This window comes from Calypte anna, chromosome 17, assembly GCF_003957555.1.
Source record: "Calypte anna isolate BGI_N300 chromosome 17, bCalAnn1_v1.p, whole genome shotgun sequence".
In the NCBI taxonomy this organism is placed as follows: domain Eukaryota; kingdom Metazoa; phylum Chordata; class Aves; order Apodiformes; family Trochilidae; genus Calypte; species Calypte anna.
The window spans coordinates 9,593,588-9,616,035 of NC_044262.1; the positions used below are offsets into that span (position 1 = coordinate 9,593,588).

The following is a 22,448-nucleotide window of genomic DNA, read 5'->3' on the forward strand; positions in this document are numbered from 1 at the left end:
ATCAGGGGCTATGGGGAAGAGTCACCCTGGATGGTGGGAGACCAATCCCTGCTCCTCAGCTGGACGTGGTTTAGTCCTGGGAAAATCCATCAGTGTCTGAGCCCCTGCAGGGTCCACGTTTCATGGAGGGTGCTGGGGGAGCTGGGAAGCCACCACTTGATTTCCCACTGAATCAGAGATGCTGAGCTGGGCTGATAAAGAAGCCAGGCTCCAAAATGGAATTAAATAATTATTCTCACTTTCTTTGACTTTAGGAGGATCCTATTAAAGAAAAGAGCCTGGATTACTGGCTGGCTGACATTTTCCTCTGAGCCTGTCTCCAGATTGGATTTAGGTCTTTTATCTCCTAATCCCCTGAGCTTTTTTAATGTAGAAAGTAATGGCATCCACAGGCAAATTTAATTTTGACAAGTAATCTGACTTCTTTTCCTTTTCTGGAGTCGGGTTTTAATCCTGTTTGGTGTCTGAAGCTGCATTATATGGATGTATTTAAAATCCTTACAGCTCAAAAATCTTTCAGAGAGAGAGAGAGAAAAAAATAATAAGGGAAATTGCCAGCCTGGAAGCAAGGAATCATTTCTTATCAAACATTTCAAAACCTTTTCTTGTTGCTGGTTTTATTAACCCCTGCACTACTCCTCAGCTTGTCTCTGTTCTGCCTCTCTTTTGCTCCATTGCAAGTGTGAGAATCACCCAAGGAGCAGAAATTTCAGGTCTTCTCCAGCTCTTTTTTTTTTTTTTTTCTGTGTCAGCCTGGGAGCTGTGACATCCTTGGGGTCCCTCTGCCACCAACACCCCCCAGGCTGGAAGATGCTGCCCAGCAGAGGGTTGGCATTAGGCATCAACCATGGCAAAAATAAAATAAAATAAAAAATATATCTAAATCCAAATCACAGTAAGGTAATGGAGCATCAAAGCCAATGATCTCAGCAGAGAAAATAGAAATGTATGTGGTTATTGCAGTGGTCCCACTCCAGCTCCCAGAGAAGCTCCTGGAGATGGGGATCAATAGAAGTGATTATTGGTGATTTCCAACCCAGCAACATCTCCCCCCCCCTCTGCTCTTGCCCTGATTCCTGCCAGCTCTCAGAGTATCAGTTGCAAAGAGGGTCTTTTCCTCCTGGGAAAACCTGTACTTACTGACTGGGGACTGTTTTCCCAATAAGCCATAAAATGCAGGATGTCCCTGTCACTCCGCAGCAGCTCAGGGAGGGTTCATCCTTCCAGCACCTCAATCCCTGACTCCTGCAGAGGCAGAATGTGTGGCTTGAGATGTTGATGGCATCTGACTGTTAAATTCAAACAAACAAAAATATGAATAGCTCTCTCATTTTAGCTTGGTTAAAAAAACAAAAAAAAAACCAAAAAACCCCCCACAAAAAAACCCCAAGCCACAACCTCAGCCACAGAAGGAATCTGTATGTATCTGTGTGTATATATGGACATATATACATGCATATATAGATCTGTATATATAAATCTGTGTCTTTGCAAATGTCATCCCCAAAATAGACAGAGTGCTGTGGGGCTGGAAATGGGTTGGTTTTACCCAGTGGTCAAAGGGAAGGGAAGGGAAACACGTGGGGATTTTGCTGCAGGTGCATTGGTGATGGGGACACTTTTTTATTGTTCTGTTTATTTTTATTGTCTCACTTGCTTTGTCACCTGGTGTCCAAATTCAAAGGCACCATTGCCACCAGTAACCCAGCCTGCAGGCAGGGGCATTGGGATGAATTTCATAAAGATGAGTTAGGAAAATTCTGACTTCTGCACCAATTCTGCCTTCCAGCATCCTGTTTGTATTTTCAGGGAAGGAGCAGTGAGAGGAGAGGACTGGAGCTCTATTTATGATTTCAATCCAGCTGCAGCAAATAAAGATTTCTAGTGGATGGGTAAGTGTCAAGCTTGTGGGGAGGAGACACTCTGCAAAACAAATCTCCTTGATCAAATGGAAAAATCAATATTTTACAGGTGTCAGGAGCAGCCTCTTGGTGGAAACCAGAGTGTAAGCCCCAAAGTCACTCCCAGCTGGTTAGTGGAAATATAATTATCAGCAGTGGGGGCCATGGCAGGTTGTTTCCTGCTCAGATGCTTTATTCTGCTCTTGGTGCAGCATCTTGCACCTCCCTGGCTGGTGAACACCACGTCTGCTGGTACCCAGAAGCAGCCAGCTCTGCTGCCTTGGATGGAAAAGGATTTATCCAGGGATGAAATGGCAAAGCCAGTCAGTCTGTGATGCTATGGGCTAGGAAACAGAGAGGATCTTGATTCTTGGGACAGATGGAGAGGGAAGAGAGAGAGCCAGAAAAAAAAAAAACCAAAACAATTCTAGCCAAGCAATATGTCCCTTTACCCAGTGCCCCCCTCTCTTTCAGTATTAAAGCACTGAGAGATTATGTGGAGCTGAGAAGCCCCACTCAGGACTGGGCTTTTATCATGTGCAGGCTGCAGGGTGACTGACAAGCCAAGAAACATCCCTGTGTGCTTGGGAATCAGTGCCGGATGCCAGAGTCTGATCCCTGCATCCCAGCACTGCAGGGAGAGCCTGAAGGAAAGGACAAGCAACCTGCTCTCCACTTTTCTCTCTTTTTTTTTTTTTTTTCTTTTTGGTAAGTAAAAATATTCACATTACCTTTCTGTAAAGGTCCCCAGAGAGATGCTGAAGTTGGGCTTGACAAATCCCTGCAGGATCTCTTGGGAGCAGCAGGAGCCTCTGAAGCAGCAATATTTGGATGGGAAACTTATGTCGTCCAAGCTGGCAAGTTGCAACACTGACACAGATTTCCTTCTAGCTGCAAAACTTTGGGTATGGAGGGTGGAAAGTGCCTTCTGCCTTCCCCTCCTCCCCTCTGTTACTTAACAACTGCCTGTGGTTTACATGGTTCATTAATGCAGTGGTGACACTGCCACACACAGTCCCAAGGATGCCAGAAGGTTCCTATTGGACCTGAGTCCTCTGTTCACTGCAGATGCCCCAGAGGGTCTGAAGAAAAGGGATTTGAAGTGATTGCATCTGATAAGGATGGGACTCTGCAAATACAACTGGATGCAATCACTTAATTTTTTAAAGAAACCAGGGCTGCTGGAGTGCCTCTGAGGCAGGGAAAACAAGAGTTTAGCTCTGTCTGTGGTCTTGGCTCTTTTGCCTTCTCCCCCAGGACAGAAAAAGGAAACAGAACCAGTTTCAAACTGGAGAGGTTTGGTCAGGTGGCTTGGCTGGCATTGCTCCAAAATGGCTTTTCCCCTCCTGGGGGACCTGATGTCCCAAGCAAGGTCCCAGCAGGGCTCTGGGTTATCCCTGTGCTGCTCACCCCCTCCCCAGAAATCCTGGGGCTCCCATCCAGCTTCCCAAGAGCAACCAGACCAGGCCCAGGGACAAACTATAAAGGTGATTGTTTGTGCCCTTTGGGTTGTTTGGGTTTTATTTTTTTTTTATTGTTCCATTTTGGTTATTGTGGAGTCAGGGGAAGAAAAGGAGAGGGTTTGAAATGATGATTGCCCAATAAATGGCAGCATCTCTGCTAATGTGCTGAGTGCCTACAAAGAGCTGCTAGTCAAACACCCATAAAGGTTTGTTTTGATGGGGTGTATAACCTTCCCTCTTCCTGTAAATGCCTTAACTCCATCAGCTCCTTGCCCTTTTCCAGAAAGGTGCTGAAAACCCAGAGAGATGGAGCCTGGAGGGCACAAAACCTGGGGCAGCAGGAAGGGACAGAGGTCCCTTGGGACTGGTTCCATTCCAGGAGGTCCCTATCTGCCATGGAGATCATCAGGGATGGGGAAAGAAAAACAAACAAACAAAAATATATATAAATATATATATATATATATATATAGTGAAAGCATATATTTATTTATATACATATACAGTGAAAGAAAAGCTGTACAAACTGGAAAAGGAAACAAGAATGATGAGCACACGAGGGACCAAAGCAGTGATTCTAAAATTCTCAGGTGTTGGCTGAGAAAATGTTTCACCCTGCAAAATTTCCTAAGGGGGCTCCCAAAAGCAACAGGACAAGGACAGCTCCTTCAGTGGCCTAAACAGGTCTGGTTTCACCTACTCAGATTTTTGTTCTTTTCCACCCCAGAGGAGAGGTGGACCCCAAGAATTTCAGCCCCATGAAAGGCAGCACAAGTTTCTGTTCATCCTGGGGCTGCTCTCCTGAATTCCTCCTCCCATTCTTTGAGGTCTTGAATGATCTGCAGGGCTCTTCCCACATTTGTCTCCCAATTGTTTACACACAAAATGAATTATTATAGTCTCTCTTTCTGGCTCCCAGGGTACAGGAAGCATCCCTGGCTGATTTGGCAGGCAGGAGAGTTTGCTGGGAAAACAAGGCTAAGCAGCAGCCTTGCCTCCGTGCCAGCTCCACCCCCAGGAGCCCTGGCACCATCCACAGTCAAGGGGAAGAAAGAGATTTTTAAGGACATTTCCTTGAGTTTGCAAAATACAGGGGCTGGATCAAGAAAGACCCAAGTTCAAGGCTCTCTGGCTGCCCACAAGCACCTGTGGCTGCTGCCTGGTTGAGCACAAAGGGAGCTCAGGATGGAGCCCAGGAGGAAGCCCAGGATGGAGCCCTGGATGAATTCCTGGATGGAGCCCAGGATGAATCCCTGGATGGAGCCCAGGATGAAGCCCAGGATGGAGCCCTGGATGGAGCCCTGGATGAATTCCTGGATGGAGCCCAGGATGGAGCCCAGGATGGTGCTCTGGTGAATCCCAGGATGAATCCCAGGATGGAGCCCAGGATGAATCCCTGGATGGAGCCCAGGATGAATCCCTGGATGGAGTCCTGGATGAATCCCAGGATGGAGCCCAGGATGGAGCCCTGGATGGAGCCCAAGATGAAGCCCAGGATGAAGCCCAGGATGAATCCCAGGATGAAGCCCAGGATGGAGCCCTGGATAGAGAAGGTCTCCTCTGATCCAGTGTCACTACAAGGAACCAAGATGGAAAGAGTGGAGGCAGCTGTCCCTGCTTCCCCTTGCAACCCTCTGAGCATCAGCAGTCACAGGAGGACCCTGATGGGAGGAGAAAGGCAGATCCTGCTGGGTTTCCATAGGGAATGAGCTCAGGAAGCACAGGGATCATCCATAACAGCTTCTGGCTTGGGCTGAAGGGAAGCACTGAAGCCTTGCAAAGTGTTAGAGCAAAGTGAAGACACTGAAGCACTTCTCCAAGCCCCCCTGTGGACCTATCAATTGCAATATCGGAGCTTCCATCTTTTCCAGCAGGTTCCTAGCAAGAGGCAGGCAGCCAGCTTGGCTGGGGTTTTGTTTATTTTCCAGCTAATGCAGCAGCAGGATCAATTCCAGCTAACAAATCTGGGAATGTCAGACAAAATGAGGGCTGGTTCCCATGGATCAGTTGTGACATGCACCTGGTAGGCAGCAGTGAGCAGCACAACACATCCAGGGCTCTGGCAGAGGAATAGAAAACCTCTCAGAGAAGAGGATGGAGATACTGGAAAGCCCTTCATCAGGCAAGGGATAAAAGCACATTCACCCCTTTGGTTGCTGTGGAATAGATGTGGAAAAGGCACTTGGAAACAAGGCAACACATTGCCAAAAAAACTGGCTGCAGATTTTCCCTGCAGCCCCACTCCTGGCAGGGCTGGGAGTGGGGTGGGAATGGTGCTCATCTGGCATCACCAGCTGGTGATGGAGCTCAAGCTGCAGGGCCAGCACTTGTTACCAACCCCAAAAAGCTTAAATCAGCCCTTGCTCAGCCCTCCTGGGGTATTTTACATGTGGGCTCTGGTACATTGGGTCCAGCTGGACCAGGAGCTGCCTGGAACCCCAAACCCTGCAGGGCCAGCAAGTAAGGGAGATTTCTCTTCTGGGAGGAAGAACAGAAAAAAAACCAAAAAACCAGGAAAAGGGCAGGAATAGAGCAAGAAGAAACGAGAAATGGCTTTTAAAATTGGTCATTTTTGGTTTTTCCTGTAGCTTGACTGGGATTTCATCAGGTGCCCCTTCTCTCTCTGGTCCCTGGGTTCTGCACATCAGCACTTGCCATGTACAAACTCTTCCCTTTTATCTTCTTGCCTCTCTCTTTATTTTTAAATATGCAAATACATCAGAGGAGTGCTTCAAACCCCAGACTGCAAATAGATCTGAAGGGCCTTTGAGCTCTTGAGAAGCTCCTGTTTTACTCTCAAAAACCCCAAAACCCCAAATCTCCCAACACATGGGTGCTGTCTGTGTCCTCTGCTCCTCTCCCAGGATGGATCCAGTGCCAGGTCCCATCCTGGCTCCTGCCTGGGTCCTCCCAGCCCCAGCTGCTCCCTGCCTGCAGGGAGGATGTTTCCAGGATGGAAGGCAGTGTGGGAAGCAGGATCCTCCTTCCCATCCTTCTCCAAGGTGGGTCAGGCAGGTTTTTTGGGGAGGAAAGCACTGGGATGAGGAGTGAGAAGAGGGAATGTGGGGTTTAACTTGAAAACAGGGAGTCACAATTCTTGGGAAAGGGAAAAAAAAAGGATGTGGCAGCTGGGAAGAAAGGGGTTAGGGCAGCCTTGGAGGGGCTCTGATTGCTGGAAAAAAACTGAATGAAGGTGCTGAGGCTGGGAGTGGGCTGAGCACCCCTGGCTTGGTGTTATGGGGGGATTCAGCATCGTAATGGGACAAACCCAGGGAAAACTCTTTGCAAGACACAAATGCTCCCTCTTTACTCCTGCTACTGCATTTTTTTCTCTGCACTTAACACCTTGTCCAACTTTTGTTAGTTTGCTGTTGTTTGTTCTGCTTTGAGTGCTGGGAAATTAAAACCCATGAGGAATTTGGGTTATTCCTCAGGTGAGGGGAGGAGAGTCCCAGCTCCATCCATCCTCCCAGGTCCTGCTCAGCCCCTTTCTCTCCCCTTGGACTGAAATCCCAATTTAATGCACTCTCTTTGCCACTAGGAACTTCAAAACTGCTGAACGATAAGAGGGAGATCGCAGCCTGGATTTGCTCCCTGGGCTGACCTGTGGTGTACAGTTTAATAAGGCTGATTTATGTATGCCAATACCCTAAATCTAAAGGTCAGAGTTTTGCTGGCCATAAATATTCAATCCACACAGATTGGGTCTTTTAAAGCTCCCTTTAAATATTTATGACGGCGCTTCCATGGCTGCAGGGAGGATGTTGGAACAGCATTACAGGGGAAAAAACACCCTTCTGTGTGTAAAAGCTCAGCATGAGCCATTTTCATATATTATGCATCACTAAGTGCTGTTTATGGCCATTCTTGGCAGGGGCTGAGCTCTGTGGAGCCCAAGGTGTTGGTGCCTCAGTGGGCAGCTGAGGTCCCAGCATCAGAGCAATGTGTCCCTGCAAGGTGACACTGGTGGCACTGCCAGCTCCTGTCCTCTTGTCCCACTCCCTGTCCCCCAGACCCTTTGTTCAAAACACTGGAGATCTGTGGAGGGAAGACCCTGCCACCTCTGGACTTGGTGATCTTTAAGGGTTTTTCCAGCCAGATTGTCATCCTAGGCTCTCTTAAAGAAGGACCAAGCTCTTGTTTGGGTCAGCTGAAAGGTGGCCACAGGCCCAGAGTTCTGCTGCTGTTCATCCATCCCCTCGTGGGATGTTGCTGAGAAGTGTCAGAGAAGTGCAGAGCATCACCACCACCAGCTGCAGGAAAACATCTCCCAGCTTTCCCAGTGCCATTGGTGTTGGTCACAGCTGTGTCCCACTGCCTCCTGACAGAGCTCAGCTGATTTTGTGGGGAATTAACAGGAAAAAAAAAAAAAAAGAGTGAGTGGCTTGGATGCAATCAAGATGGACCCAGGAACATCCTCCCTTCAATGCCAGGACTATGGAACTGCCCTGATGGAATGCCATTCCCATTGGAATAGCAAACTGGGATCTGGAGATCAAACTGGGGGAGCCCAGGAGGGGTCAGCAAAGCTGCAGACTTTAATCAGCTTCTAATTAAAACTGAGAGGGGCTTTTGTCCTGGTGCAGGGCAGCACAACTCAGCCTGATGGCTCTTCCCCTCTCACCCCTCTCTCATTTCCCAAACTTCTTCTTGGTTCAGGGAATTTCAGGGCTCTGTCAGCTCAGCTTCCCTGGACTCAGGAACCTGTCTCCTGAATCTTATCACCCATGTGTGTGGAAGCAAAGTGGGGTTTCTCCCATTGCACTGAAATTGCCCCCCAAGCTCCAAAAAACTAGAAGGCTGATGAACAAGCCAAGAGAAGTACAGAATGCATGCAGAGCAGGAATGTCAGAGGCTTAATATCCTTAGGAAATCAGGTTTCAAATTAAGGCTAATCAGAGTTTAAAACCACTGCACTTCCCCAAGACCAAATGATCCTATAATGTACATGGTATATTACATTCTCAATAGCAAAGCAGCATCTGCTACACCAAATGAAATGTGTGTGTCACCATATGCAGGCAGCATAATGTGGGCTCAAATTAAATAAAAACATTTCAGGGTATATGGTCCAATATGCAATCTGGGCCCTGGGAAATGCTGAGATTTGCTCTCAAGTTCTTAGCAGTTGGTTAAAATGCTGAACCCCAAACACTGCAAACTTGGGGTTTTAGCAACAGAAGCTGTTGCCTGCATTTCCCTCCCTAGGAACCAAGAGTTACTTCTGGAATCTCAGGGATGTGTTATTGTTTGTGTTCTTGTTTTTCTTTTTCATTTTGTTAAAAAATATGAGCTTTTTTTTTTTTTACAAGTTTTTTTTTTTTTCACATCTTTGCAGTAGCTGCAAAATATCTGAGAAGGCAAAACCCCAGGCAGCAGCAGCAGCAGCAGCAGCAGCAAGTGTTGCTTTCCATCTAAACAGCTGCCCTCCAGAAATACTCTGGAAACTCTTGGAGAGCAGACCAAAGCCCTATAACCCAGCCAGCCAGCCAGCCTCTTATCCCTCTACCACAAATAAAAAGCAAGTGGCAAACTCTGCAAAATGACTTGGGCTCTCCCCTTTCCCTGCTATTTTTTGCCTGCTGAAATCTCTCCCAAGTAAAGAGGCTCCTGGAGCAGGGCTGCACAATTCAGTGCCCTTCAAAAAGAGCTCAGGATGCTGCCCTGCTTGATTCGGGATTGCCAAGTCTCTGGTGTGAGTTGTTATCCTCATTTTTTGGTAGGAAAATAAGGTAGAAAGTGTAGGTTCCCTCCAGGGGTCAGGAATCTGCTGGGAGTTTTGGCTGCTGGGGGAGGCAGATGAGGTTTTGCCCATGTGGGATTGATCCTTATGTGAGCTCTAAGCTGCTGGGAAGATCCCAAACCCTTTAAATTCTGCTCATGTGGATTTTGTTTTCTTTTGAAGAGAAGATCCCAAGTGCAAACCCCACTTTAAAGTGGCAGGAAGGAAAGCAATGTCTGCTGGGGAGCTGTGAGCAGAAGATTCTGCCCTCCTGGGCCAGGTTTCTCTGGCATTAGGGTTCTATTCCCTTGCTCACGTCCTTGAGTTATTTGGATAATAAAGAGAACAGGAAAAGCTCTGTTCTACTCTTTAAATAAACAGAAAAGCAAAATTTCCAGCTGCAAGGCTTGGACTGAAACACTTGATGAAGGGGGGGAAAAAATGGAGAAAGTACCAGAAAGTAAAGGAAAACTTGATGCTGCTGATGGAGCTGGCTCTGCAGCCACCTGGAAGTTTGGATGCACCTGTAAAGGCTCTGGGATGTCACTGGGACACAAAGGTAAATCCCTGAATGCTGCTTGCACCAGGGAAAGGGAGCTGAAGAGAAATAACAGGGAGAAGGCTGCAAAGATCTGCTCCTGCCTGGGGCACTCTGGCTGTGAGCAGACTTGGTCTTGGGGTTGTCTGAGACTTTGGGGGGTGACAGGGACAGGATTCGGCATCTTGAGGGAAACAAAGGTGTGTGTCTGGCTGCAGGGGTGAGGTTGGGTGCCATGGAAGCTGATGCCATGAAAGCTGGATGCCATGGAGATTGGATCTATGGAAGCTGGATGCCATGGAGGTTGGATGCCATGGAAGCTGATGCCATGAAAGGTGGGTGCCATGGAAGCTGATGCCATGGAGGTTGGATCTATGGAAGCTGGGTACCATGGAAGCTGGGTACTATGGAGGTTGGATGCCATGGAAGCTGATGCCATGGAAGGTGGGTGCCATGGAAGCTGGGTGCCATGGAGGTTGGATGCCATGGAAGCTGATGCCATGGAAGGTGGGTGCCACGGAAGCTGGGTGCCATGGAGGTTGGATGCCATGGAAGTTGATGCCATGAATGCTGGATGCCATGAAAGCTGTATACCATGGAAGCTGGGTACTATGGAGGCTGGATGCCATGGAAGCTGATGCCATGGAAGGTGGGTGCCATGGAAGCTGATGCCATGGAGGTTGGATGCCATGTGGGTTGGTGCCCCTGATGCTGCTGTCTCCCCCCCCCTCCAGGCCCCTCCTCTTCAGAGCTGCAGCTGTGCCCTCATTCAATGCAGCAAACACCAAACCAAGCTGCAGATGTTAAAACAATCAACCTAGATGGAGCTTGCTTTTTGTTTTTTTCCTTGCTTTCAGGTCTGTCTTTTCTGGTTCCTTTCTCCTCTGATGTGAGGGGCTGGCTCTGCCCATTCCCCATTCCTGCTGCTGGTTTCTGAGCTGTTCTCACTCGAGGTCCCTGAAACATTTGTGGATGGATTGAAGTTTGGCAGTGGCTGCTCCTCAACTCACTTTTGAGCAGGAAGGGAGAGACCTGCAAAGAATTAGAGATTTATTTTTTTTTCTTAAAAACCCCACCCCACAGACAAGCCTGGCATGTTTCCAGCTGCATGCATGCATCTTGCTTTTTATTCTTATCTTTGCTGTCATCTGGGTGCATTTTGAATCCCCAGTGCTGAGCCAGCAAATGCAAATGCATGGGATGTGGCTTTGGCTGGCTCCAACCCAACTGCCCAGGAGATCAGGGACAAGGTAAATTCATGAAATTTCCCTGAAATCAGCTGAAAATGACCCTTGGTTGTTACAGCACTTCAGGGTATGAGCAGACACTGAGGCAGCTTGTCCAGAGTCCACCTGGACATTAACTTTGCAGCCAAGATGGGAGCAGATCATGGTGCCTAAAGGAAGGCACTTGCTAAAGCATCACAACCTTCTCAACCTTCTCACTGAGGAGGGGAGGACCAAGCCACTGAGCCTGAGCTCAAAACCAAGGGAAAAGCCTAAATTTCTCCAGCTCCCATTTCCAGCTGGAAAGGGACCATCCCTATTCCTGCCTCATGGTCCTTCCTATCAAGTCTGCGTGGGACCTGGAGGTGTTGTCCCCTTTCTGACTTGGCCAGGCTGTGCCTTTTCCTTGCCATCCCCATGACCTGGGCACTCTGGATGTCCACAGACACTTTCCTGTGGGTGCTGCGGGGTCATTAAGGGCTGAGCATTGGAGATGTGTTCAGCTGGGGCAGCCAAAGAGCAGAGCAGAGAAAGGCTGAGGTCTGGGGGTGATTTGGAAGCTCCAGCTGAAGCTTCTTTGGCCAAACTCACCACATCAGTCTGGTGTCTGGTGTGAGTGGACAAACAAGATGTTTCTGGACAGAAATGGTGTGTGGGCACATGTAGGATCATTTTTCAGGGTGGAAGAGGAGGGGGGGGGGTGTGGAGAGAGAGAAATAAACAGCCTGTAAATCCTTGTAACCCTAGGGCAGCAAACCCATCCATCCTGGCAACCTCTGTGGGTTTTACTGTTCCATGACAATTTGCTTTGCTATTCATGACAAGATGTGTTGGTGCTGTTACCATGGCAACTGCAGCATCACGTTATGGTGATGCTCTGCCTGACTTTGCCTTAAAGCAGCACGAGCAGCTTTGTGGGGCCTTGGCCCTCCTGGAAAGGGAGCAGAGCTGAGCTTGTGGCCCCACCAGGGATGCTGCAGAAGTTGGGATCAAAACAGGAGGCTGGGATTTAATTTAGATTTACTGATTGGGCCACAGCACAGCCCGAGCGTGGCTGAGGGCTGCTTGGGATGAAACCTGCAACAAAAAGAGGGTGTTTTCCAAAAGTGTTTTTGCTTTCCAAAGGAAGGAAAAGAACATAAAGTGACCATAGGCAGGCTAGATGTGTGGGTTTGCTCAGAGGTCTCCAACCCCTCCCACCCATATTAGCATCTTAGGGCAACTGGGCTGGTGAAGGGATCCAGCAGAATTCCTGTGAGGAGAGGCTGAGGGAGCTGGGGGTGTTGAGGCTGGAGGAGGCTCAGGGGAGAGCTCATCACTCTCTCCAACTCCCTGAAAGGAGGTTGGAGCCAGGGGGGGGGTTGGGCTCTTTTCCCAGGCAACTCTCAGCAAGACAAGAGGGCAGGGTCTCAAGTTGTGCCAGGGGAGGTTTAGGTTGGAGATGAGAAAGAATTTCTTTCTGGAGAGGGTGATCAGGCATTGGAATGGGCTGCCCAGGGAAGTAGTGGATTCTCCGTGTCTGGAGATCTTTCCAAAGAGCCTGGATGTGGCACTGAGTGCCATGGGCTGGGAACCACGGGGGGAGTGGATCAAGGGTTGGACTTGATGATCTCTGAGGTCCCTTCCAACCCAGCCCATTCTATGATCTTCAACTAGAGTGAGCCAATTTACCAAGAAACCTCAGGTTTTGCCTTCTTTTAGGTTGGTGCCAGTAAAAATCACCCTGAGCTGCAACAGCACTGGGATGCTTTCTGTCTGGAAGCTCAGGTGGGTTTTGAAGACACTTTAAACCACAGAACCAGGGGAGGAATTGACTCCCTGTATCAGTAGCTGGGATCTCGAGGCAATTCCAAAAGAGGACATAAGAGGAAAACTCATGGCATAGGCAGCCCTGTGGCTGCCAGCAGCAAATGTTTGAGCCTCATCTCAAAGATGAGGCCTCATTGAGTTCATCTTTGAGCCTGTGTGCAGGAAATGGGAAGGATCACCCAGGGCTGATTTCCTCTGAGGATCCATTGCCTGCTCCTCCAGTATCAGATGCTCCAAACCCATCACTGCATGCTGAAAGAGTGTTCCCGGGGGGGGGAAAGTCCTTCTGTCACACTGGAGGCCCATGGCAGTGCTGTTCATGCCTGGCTTCTCTCCCCTTGACTTTCTGCTGCCAGAGGGCTCCAGATTTTGGGTCTCTTTGGCTACTCAGTTTTACACTGGGCAGCCCTGGAAGGACCAACAACAAAATGTCAGCCAAGTCCTGGCAGCCCTGGGACAGAATCTGTCATCAGCCAGCTCTTGGAGGAGAAAACAGGGGTTTGTTCTTTAAATCTAGATCTAGATCAGACAGAACTGGGCCATCCCCTGCCCTTGCCATCACCTGGATGCATCCCAGCAGTGGGATGCTCTGGAGAGCAGCGTGGTCTAGGAGCAGGGTGCTGGCCTAAATCACATCTCAGAACTCAAAAAGAGACTCCAGAAGTGGTTTGATCTCCTCTCCACTATCAAGCAGCAGAGTTTCATTGAAGGCACCTTGCCTGTTGCCATTTCTGGAGGAGCCAGGGTGTATCTGGTGGCTCTGATTTAACTGTGACAAGCAATGCAGAGGGCACTGTGCCTTCAGCTGAGCTCTCTCACAGTCGGATTATCCTTCTCTGGGGAAAAAAACAAAACAAAACCAGTCCTATTTCTACTCCAAATTGTGGATTCTTGCTTTGACTTTGTTTTATCAGATAAAAGAACCCTTCCCCTGGGCAGCCTGCTCTCAGCCCTCCCTTTTAGTGGTGAAGGAGCTGGAGCCTCTTTCTGTGCACACCCTGGACAGGTTCTCCAGACCTTGAAGCCTTTACAATATTTCTGGAAGTATTTTTTCCAAGTCAAGGTAATACACCATGGAAATCAAAAGGTCCAGGTTGTGTTCCCAGGCTCCTCTGCTGTGTTGTACCAGGTATTTTATTAATTTCTCTTGTTTTCTCTGATTTACATCCTGGGAGTGGGGCTCTGTGGGACAGGGCTGGTTCCTGGAGAAAGGAGCTCACACTCAGGAGCCTGGAGCTCTAATTCAATGAAAAATGTTCTTGCTCTTAATTATGAAAGACTTCAAAAGAAGAATAAATTAAAATGAATTGCAGAGCTGATGGGTTTGTCATTTACCCAGGTGCAAGCCCTGACTGTTCCCGTGAAGGTCAATGAAGGGAGATGTGTGGAGAAGCACAGGAGGGGGAGAAAACAGATTTCCCTTTGGGGACAGGCTGCTGCTGACCAGGAAAAGTGTCACTTCAGAGCCTTATCTGGTACCACTGCAGAAAGCATGGATTTTTATTTCTGTTCTGAGATCTAGGACATCCAAACTGAAGTCACCCTCCATGGTCCCAGTGATTTAAGGTGAAGCTGATCTCCCCATTGAAGAGCTTTGAGTGGAAGGAACTCTTCTTCCTCATCTTCTGCACCTCTGGAATCTGTTTTTCAGCTCTATGAGCTGTACCTGGGCCCTGACATGGAGCACCCTGAGCTGCAACAGCACTGGGATGCTTTGGAAGCTCAGGGGGGTTTTAAAGACAATTTAAACCATGGAGCCAGCAGAGAAGTTGCAAGCCAGTGTAATTCACTAGTCCTCTCCCCTTCCCCTGATTTTTGGGAATTTTTTTTGTCCTGCTGTCACCCCTGCCAGGGGGCAGGTGATGCTCCTGGGGAAAAAAAGCTCCTGAGGCACCAGGGCAAGGGGTGCTCAAACCCTGTCCTGTACCACTGATGCTTTTGGCCTTATTTTGCTGCTCTTGAGAAAGTCAAAGGGAGCTTAAAGCTTTTTAAAGGTCCTCAGCTTTTATGGGCTATAAAGAGTTGACCTTAGAAGGAGGTGCTGAGGGAAGTCTATTAAAGACAGCTCTGTGTGGGATAGTCAGCCATGCCAGCTTTGCCCCAGCTGCTCTCTGCACTGCCTTTTTCTAAGGTATCTTTAAACTAACACCTTTACTGCCTTCCTTGGGAAGAGCTGCCTGAAGCTGCAGGGTGCTGCTGAGACCCTCCCAGAAGATGTGGGACAACTCTCCCTTGGGCAACACACAGAAGACAATTGTTTTGGGGGGGTTTTTTGTTTGGTTTTTGTTTTTTTAGTTTGCCCTCAGCAGTTTGTCCCCACTGAGCCTCTGCCACCCTGCTGCAGGATTCCTGGTTCCTGCTGAGACCCTCACAGAAGATGGGACAACCTTCCCTTGGGCATTTGCTGGTGCCAACACACAGAAGACATTTGTTTGGGTTTTTTGGGTTTTTTTTTTAGCTTGCCCTCAGCAGTTTGTCCCCCCTTGAGCCTCTGCCACCCTGCTGCAGAACTCCTGGTTCCTGCTGAGTGCTGTGCTCTGGGATCCTGGGACTTGGAAAGGGCCCAGTGTCAGAGATTGCTGCAGAGATCCCATCTCCTGCTCCAGTAATAACCAGTACCAGAGGACTTCAAAAGAGGAAGGAAAAAACCAACCCAAACCTTATGCAATAAGTAATTAAAGGGGAGGAAAGTCCTCTGCTAATTGCCAGGCTGGGGGAAGTGGTTTCTGTTAAAGCATTTAATAATCATTAAGATAAGATCCATGTTCCATTTCCCACCTCTGGAACGGGGAGGTGATGCAATTCACCTGCTTTGCCAGTTAATAAGAGACTTCTAGGATTTATGAGCTCTTGGGAAAGCTGAGGTTTGGGAAGTCCTCAAAGTGTGTATGAGAGAAGAATGAGAAGTAAGCAGCTCCTCCAAGCCTCGGGGAGGGGAAGGGCACAGCATGGGGTGGGTATAACCCCCCAGGCTAAGCCCCCAGGACACCAGCAGGCCCCTGGAAGGATGCTCTGGAGGGCAAGAAGCTCCTCACCAGCCTCTTGCTGCCTTAAATTAACCTGAGCCCCAGGAGAGCTGGGACTTTGCTTGGGGGAAGCATCTTTGCTGGGGGGTTGCTACGTAGGGTGGGGGGGATGACACCCCCCAGCACCCCCAGAGAACGGGGACAGCTCAGCAGCTCCTGGAGCTCGGGAGGGTTAGGGAGGCTTAAGGAGGGGGTTAACATCCCCCTTACCCCCCCTTCACATCCTCATTCTGGCGGGGCTGCTGCCGCAGCATCCCCCGCCCGGCCCCGCTGCCCCGCACCGCTGCTCCCGGGGCTGCTTTTCTCCCTTTGCCGTCTTTAGTTAAATTTCCCCCGCCTCAGTTGATGTCACATCCTGTTCCACAGCCATCCCCTGCTAGTAGCCAGCCCTACCAATTCCTTTCCTTTTCTTTTTTTTTTTTTTTTTATTTTTTTTTCCCCTCCTCTCTCTCTCCTAATCCCTCTCCTCTCCCCATCACCCCCCCCAACTCCTTTTCAAGGCAAACTTTTGGCAATCGCAGAGATAATCGTTTCGTGCTCCGTTGAATTTCTCCTCGCAGATGTCTTTCGAGCAGGGGAGCCATTGAAAAAATAATAATAATAATAAAATAAATAAAAAATAAATTGCCGGAGAGCCAGAGAGCAGAGGAGAGAAACTGAGATCCCAATAAATATGCAAAGTGAAGGCTCTGCCAAGCAGATTTCTTGCATTGCTTCCTGGGGGTGCTGAGAGCCGCCCGGAAAACTATTCTGCTATTTTATTTTTTTTTTAAATTGCATTTTATTGTCTTTTTATTTTTTTCCCCTTTCTTTTTCCGTTTTCTTTCCGATTCAAATAATCCTAAGAATAAAGGACTGAGGAGGCAGCGAGGCACTCGGGGATCTGCACAGGGAGGCTCGCCCGGGAGGTGATCTGCATGCAAGGTGCCTAGAACTGGGTGCGAGACATGCAACCGGCAAGCAAGCTCCTCACCCTCTGCTTCCTCATCCTGATGGGCACAGAACTCACTCAAGTAGGTTTTTCTCTCTCGGTTTTTTGTTTTTTCCCCCTCCCCCCAACCCCACTACCCTTCCTCCCTTCTCTCCCTTCCCAACGCCATTTTCTGTTAAACCTCGAGAGCACAAAAGAAAACTGGAGTGGGAGGCTTCGTGCCCCCCCCTACACCACTTCCCCACCTCCCCATGTTGGGGGACCCTCACTGGGGGGTGGGAAGGGGGTCGGGGGGCTCAGGAAAGAGGAGAAGGGGCTGCCCTGGCTGCACATCCCACCCCCGGGAGGTTGGGGGGAGAGGGGGAGGGGGGGGATTTGGGGTGGGCAAAGTTATTGGGGGGCTCGGAGGGAGCCGGCACCGCGGGGTTTGGGCTCTGCCAAGTTCGGGGCTGCCCCTCCCGGGTCCCTGCGGGGACACAAGGGGAGTGCACGGTGACAGTCACACACTCACACCCCCCCCCCCATCCACACCAGCTCCTCGTGTGGGGGTAGTTTTGCTGCTTTTGGGTGACATTTAAATGTCCCTTGATGTTTCCATCTGTGACAGGCTTGTGGGAGAGAGGAGCAGCTCTTATTTATTTTCCCCCCGCCGTCCCCCCCCTCCCCCCCTCTGCCTTTATCTTCTTTTTAGTGGGTTTTAATCCTTGTCTGCACTGTCCCAGCCCCTGGACTCTGTGAGGACTGTGACTGGGGGGGGGGGGGGAGGTAAGGAGAACACAAAAGCCATCTCTTGCAAGTGGAAATAAAACTCCATTTGACTTCTTGAAGATAATTGGGTAGAGGCAGGTGGGGAAGTTGTCTTTTGAGGTTGTTTTGTTTTTTTTTTTTCTGCCCCAGTCACTGAGAAAAGGAAGAAAAGTAATTGCAAGAGGATGCTCTAGATTGTGGGGTTAATTGTGATGCTGCCTGGAAGCAAAAAAAAAAAAAAAAAAAAAATAAAATAAAAGCAGCTATAAATAGGAGGGGAATGGAGGCTTCTTAGTGCAGGAGCAATTAGCAGCTGGGCTCTCATCCTGGGTGCTTTATGTAGATTCTTTTTTCCCCCTTTTCTCCTGCTGACAATGCTCTCTCCTGTCCCTGCCCTGCTGCTGAAGTTTCAGTAGCTGAAGCCTTTTGGCTTTGCACCCTCAGAGTATTTCTGCTGCTCCCAAGGAAGAGAGGGATGAAGCCAAGAGCTGCCTGAGTTGCCCTCCAGAGAAAGGATGAGAGGATAGAAATTTGGAGGGGAGGGGGAAGCAAAGAAATCCAAGAGGTGTGTGGATGAGGAGGGGTGGGAAGGAAGCAGAGCTGCAAGTGAGTGCCCAGGAGAAGCTCATTGTGTGAGGGATGCTCGGGGAGGGCGCATGCGTGGGCTTGGACAAAGCAGCCAGGGGCCACCAGCAGTGCTGGGCAAATCTGCAAAAAGGGGGCTTCTTGCTGCCCAGCTGGGGCAGCCAGGGCAGAGCCAGCCCAGGATCATGGCAGCACCATGGGAAGCAGTGGGGAGGAGGGGAGAGCTGCCCCTTGTCCCTCCAGCTGCCCCTCCTGCCAGCCCCAGGCAGTGCCCCCTGGCCTGGGGTCCTGGGTGGCAACCCCCTCCCCAGGGGCTGTCACTGTCCTGTAGTGACCTTGTCAGCCTCCAGCCCTCTGCATTGGCTGGTGGTTTGTGTTGGGGTTTTGGTGGTTTGGTTTTTTTTCAAGGACACTGAGTTTGTTACCTCTTGTGCCAAGGCTGCTGCTGTGCTTGGCTCCTTGCTCCTTTTCTTGTTCTCTATTTTTGGAGGAATGCAGCACTCCAACTTTTCCCCTAACTTTATAACAGGGTGAAAATCCAATCTGCTCCAGACTCTAGGGCTGAGCCCTGGGGGGTGACTTTGGCAGAGTTCCCTCCTGGCCTGGCCCTGCCTGCTGGCCTGAGGCTGGGAGCCCCAGCTGAATCCCCAGCTTTGCTCAGCAGCCTTCAGCAAGAGCTGGGTTCAGCTTTGCAGCATCTCCCTGGGTTTTGCTGCCTGCAGGTAGCCATGCAGAGCTCTCCCACCAGCCTGCCTGCTGCCTTCCTTGGCACTGCAGAGCCCTTTTTGGAGTTTTAGCATCTCCTTTCTGGAGCTCTGCTGCCAGATGCAATCCCCAAACACGCCTCCCAGCCCAGGCACCGCCCAGCTCCGTGGCTCCCACGGTTAATTCAGGGCTGGATTCCCATCTCCATCACATGGATGGAGTCTCACCCATCCCCTGTAGAGATCCCGTGCCGGGAGAAGAAGGATTGAGTTTCAAGAGGGGGAGAGCTTGCTGATTTAAGCAGCTTTCCCTGGTGATGCAGAAGCTCCTGCTCTTCCCTCTTCTCCCTCCCTGCAGTGACACTGGCAGGGCAGCCCCCAAGGAAGGAAGAACTGGGGAGAGGCATGGCTGGATGGGGATGAGGGGGGTGAGCACATGGCTGTTCTTCCAGCTGGGAGCTGAGTAAGCTCTGCTCGGGGAGGGGAGGGAGTTGTCTTCAAGGTACTGGTGCTGCAGCATCCTCTGATGGTCCCCCCGGGTGGGAGGGAGGATGCTTGCACCCAGCTGGGAGCAGGCAGGTGATGCTCATGCTGCAGGCTGCACCCCCGGGCTTTGAGACCTTGGGAGTTTTATCAGTGTGAAACAAGGGGGAGCTGCCCCTTTGTGCCCCCCAACCATCCAGTCCTTTGCAGAATCCCTCCCTGCCCCTCCATCCCCCCACAGCACTGCCCCAGGGCCAAAGCTCTGAGATGCTCTGGGATTTCTTCTCACTGTCTGAGGTCTTTTCTTTGGCCCCTTGTCCTGGCTCTCCACAGGCCAGGGATCAAAACCTGAAGTGACAAATATTTTGGCAGAGCTGAAGGGCCTGGCTTCGGGGTGCAGTGGCTGGGGGGGTGCTGGGGTGGGGGGCAGAGCTCAGGCACCCCAAGGTGCAGCACCCTTGCTCTGGCTGTGCCCACAGCCCTGAGCTGAGAGCTTTTTGGGCAAAGCCTGGGGCTTTATCTCCTTGTTGTCTTCTCAGTGAGACTCAGGGCAGCTGTCCTGATGGCCATGGGGGAGCAGAGCCAGCTTGTGCTCTCTAAGGATCTGCTTGTCACGTGCAGGAAGAAGGCAGTGCTGCCAAAAGGGATGGGATGCTGTAGGAATATCAGAGGTATGGGCTGAGGGGTTCAGGGTGCTAGTTGGAGCAGGCATTGAACATTTAGGGCTTCTGCAAGTGGAAAGAAAAAAAAAACAAACAAGCAACAAAGAAAAACAGTTTTACCATTGATTTTCCTTTAGCACATCAGGTCCCTCTTGGGGCTGTTTCCAGGGGTAGGGGGGATGCCCTCCCCAAAGCTGTTTGTGCCTCTTTGCCCCAGCAGCACCCAGCCTGACCCTGCTGGCCCCTCCTGTCCACAGGGGACTTCCCAGTGCCCAGTTTGGTGGACGGGCTCTTCCCTCCCCTCTCGGGGAGATCCAGGGAAACCAGGAGGACAGAGCTGCAAATCTGCAGCCTCTAACAGGAGGCAGCTGCCTCATCTCATAAACCAATTTGTGTCTCATTTCACTAACTTCAGCTTTCACCAATAAAAAAGAAAGGTAATTTCCAGCCCTGGGTTGTATTTATTACTCAAGTTATCAGTCCTTGTAATCAGTATTAGCATCACTGCGTAAAGTAATACAAAACTAATTACTATCTGAAGGAATTAGCTGGGTGAAGGCTGTAGACTGCACTGGAGCTGATTCTCTGGTTATGAGTGATAAGTGTTGGCTTTGCTGTGGGGGAGCTATGGCCAAAAGGGGACAAATCAGGGACAGGGACACCCAAGGAGTGTTGCTTTGGGGTTTGGGACTTGTGGGTGCCTTGGGAGAGCTGGTTGTGCAGAGGGATGCTTGAGAAGTTGACTCAGTCAAGGGGGAAGAATTTGGAGAAACTGAGGCTCAGAAGCATGGCTTAGCACCAGCAAATCCCAGCCAGAGGGGAAAAGCACCTTAAAATCCTGGTCCTGCTTCTTCTGCAGACTGGAACCATTGCCTGCCACTGCCCTCCCAGCAGCCCTGCTCCCAGCCTCCAGCCCAGCTTTTTCCTGGGTTTTGGCCCTGGGAAAATTTCTCCCTGTTCAGGACCCAGCTCCTGACTCCCAGCCTCACTTTCCACCCCTTTCAAAACCAGTGAGGATGCTCAGATCTTCTGGGAAGGTGGCAGCAGGGCAGTAGCACGTGGGAGAGCTCAGCCCAGGGGGGAGCAGCCTGGGCTCATTGCTGTGTTTTCCAGCAAGCAACGTGCAGAACAAGTTTTCAATGTACAGGGACTTTCTGGCTGGAGGCATATGGCTGACCTGGGGAAATATGCCCCCAAAAAGAAAAAAGAAATCAGCATCCCTAATCAAAGCCTGGGAGCAGCAGGAGTGCACCTGGGAAACCTGGGCTGGTATTAATGGGCTCTGCTCTAGCCTGGGGGTTTTAGCATGTGCTGGCACTCAGGGTTGGAGCAGGGGTTTAATGTAAAAGGAACTTAAACACAGATGTCAGCAAAGTGAAAACCAGCCAAGGGGATTCCTCTGCTCCAGTGGAACACCAGGAGCTCAGTGGTGCTGCTGCAGAGAGCTCGTGCTCTGTGTTTGGAGAAGGGATGGAGAGGATGAGGATGCTGAGTGTGCAGGTGGAGTTATCCCCATGTCTGTAGCTGGGGTTAACCTTCCAGGGACTCTTGGGCTGCCTGATCCCAAAATGTGGCCACTCTGCACCCAAGTTTGGCACCAGGCACAGGCGGTTTTCCCACCAAGAGCTGGCAATGATCTGCAGGGTGGTGCTCGCTGTTTCCAAAGCACTTTGGGGGCTTTAATTGGCATTTTCTTTTCTTCCTCTGCTTGGCCTCTCTGTACATCCATTGCCTCCCTGTGACAGGGGGAAACAGTTTGCTCTGCAGTGGTGCAGAAGTGATGGTCCAGCTCCAGGACTGAGTGATGTGATGGTAGCATGGGCAGTGACAAAAAAAAAAAAAAAAAATTCCCAAAAAGCACCCAAACAGGCAAAAAAGCGAGAATATTTGGATGTCAGACCCCCAAACCAGGCAAACCTGGTACCTTACATTGCTGTTGCACTCATGACCTGCTGAGGGACAGATTCCCTGTGGCCAATGCAACAGAAGATTGTCCTGTGCTCCAGAGGTGATGGAGACAAAAAGTGCATTCCCTAATGAGGATGAAGGTGCCTGTGCTTCCTCCCAGGGCAGGTGGGTGGTGCTGCTGCTGGGTGCTGCTCACAGGCTCCTGCTCACAGGCTGCTGCAGGGGGACTTCAGATCCCTCCTACAACAAGGACTGTGAGGGAAAGGGGTGAGTGATGAGTGAGCTGAGAGAAGGATGAGAGACGTTGTCCTGCTCTTAAGAGCAGAATCCAGAGCTCTCTGTGTAATTCTGGGGTGTCAGGCAGAGGGACTGGGGTGGGCTTGGAGCCTCAGCCTTGAGCCCTGCTGCAGGGACCCCCATGCTGAGCTGCTCAGCATCCCCACAGCTTTGGGCTGCCAGCTGACCTGCTGTGCCAGCGTGGTTCTTCACCCTGGTTCTGGGGGTTTTCTTACATCTCTGCAGGATGGAGTTGGGCCTTTCCACCCTGCTTCTCCCCTGTGTCCATGCAATCCAGGCTCCTTTGCAAGTGCAGCAGCACCTGGCAGTGGGGCAGCAAGAGGGGCTCTGGCAGCCCAACATGGGTCAGGATGCCAGGAGGGATGCAAAGAAAAGTCCTCCAGAGGCTGATTCAGAGCCTCTCCATCAGGTACAGGAGGGAGCTTTGGAGAAAAATCCTTTAGTCC

At 50.4% G+C, this 22,448-nt stretch overlaps 1 protein-coding gene across 1 annotated transcript in view; it reads left to right on the top strand.

Annotated features, from left to right (window-relative positions):
- Nucleotides 1-16,101: 16,101 nt before the first annotated feature.
- Nucleotides 16,102-22,448, top strand: part of OLFM1 (olfactomedin 1) — a 30,915-nt gene continuing 24,568 nt past the window's right edge. The window contains exon 1 of the mRNA XM_030461247.1: nucleotides 16,102-16,698. Coding sequence (XP_030317107.1) covers nucleotides 16,633-16,698 — 66 coding nt within the window. The 5' untranslated portion in view covers nucleotides 16,102-16,632. The remainder of the gene's footprint in view (nucleotides 16,699-22,448) is intronic.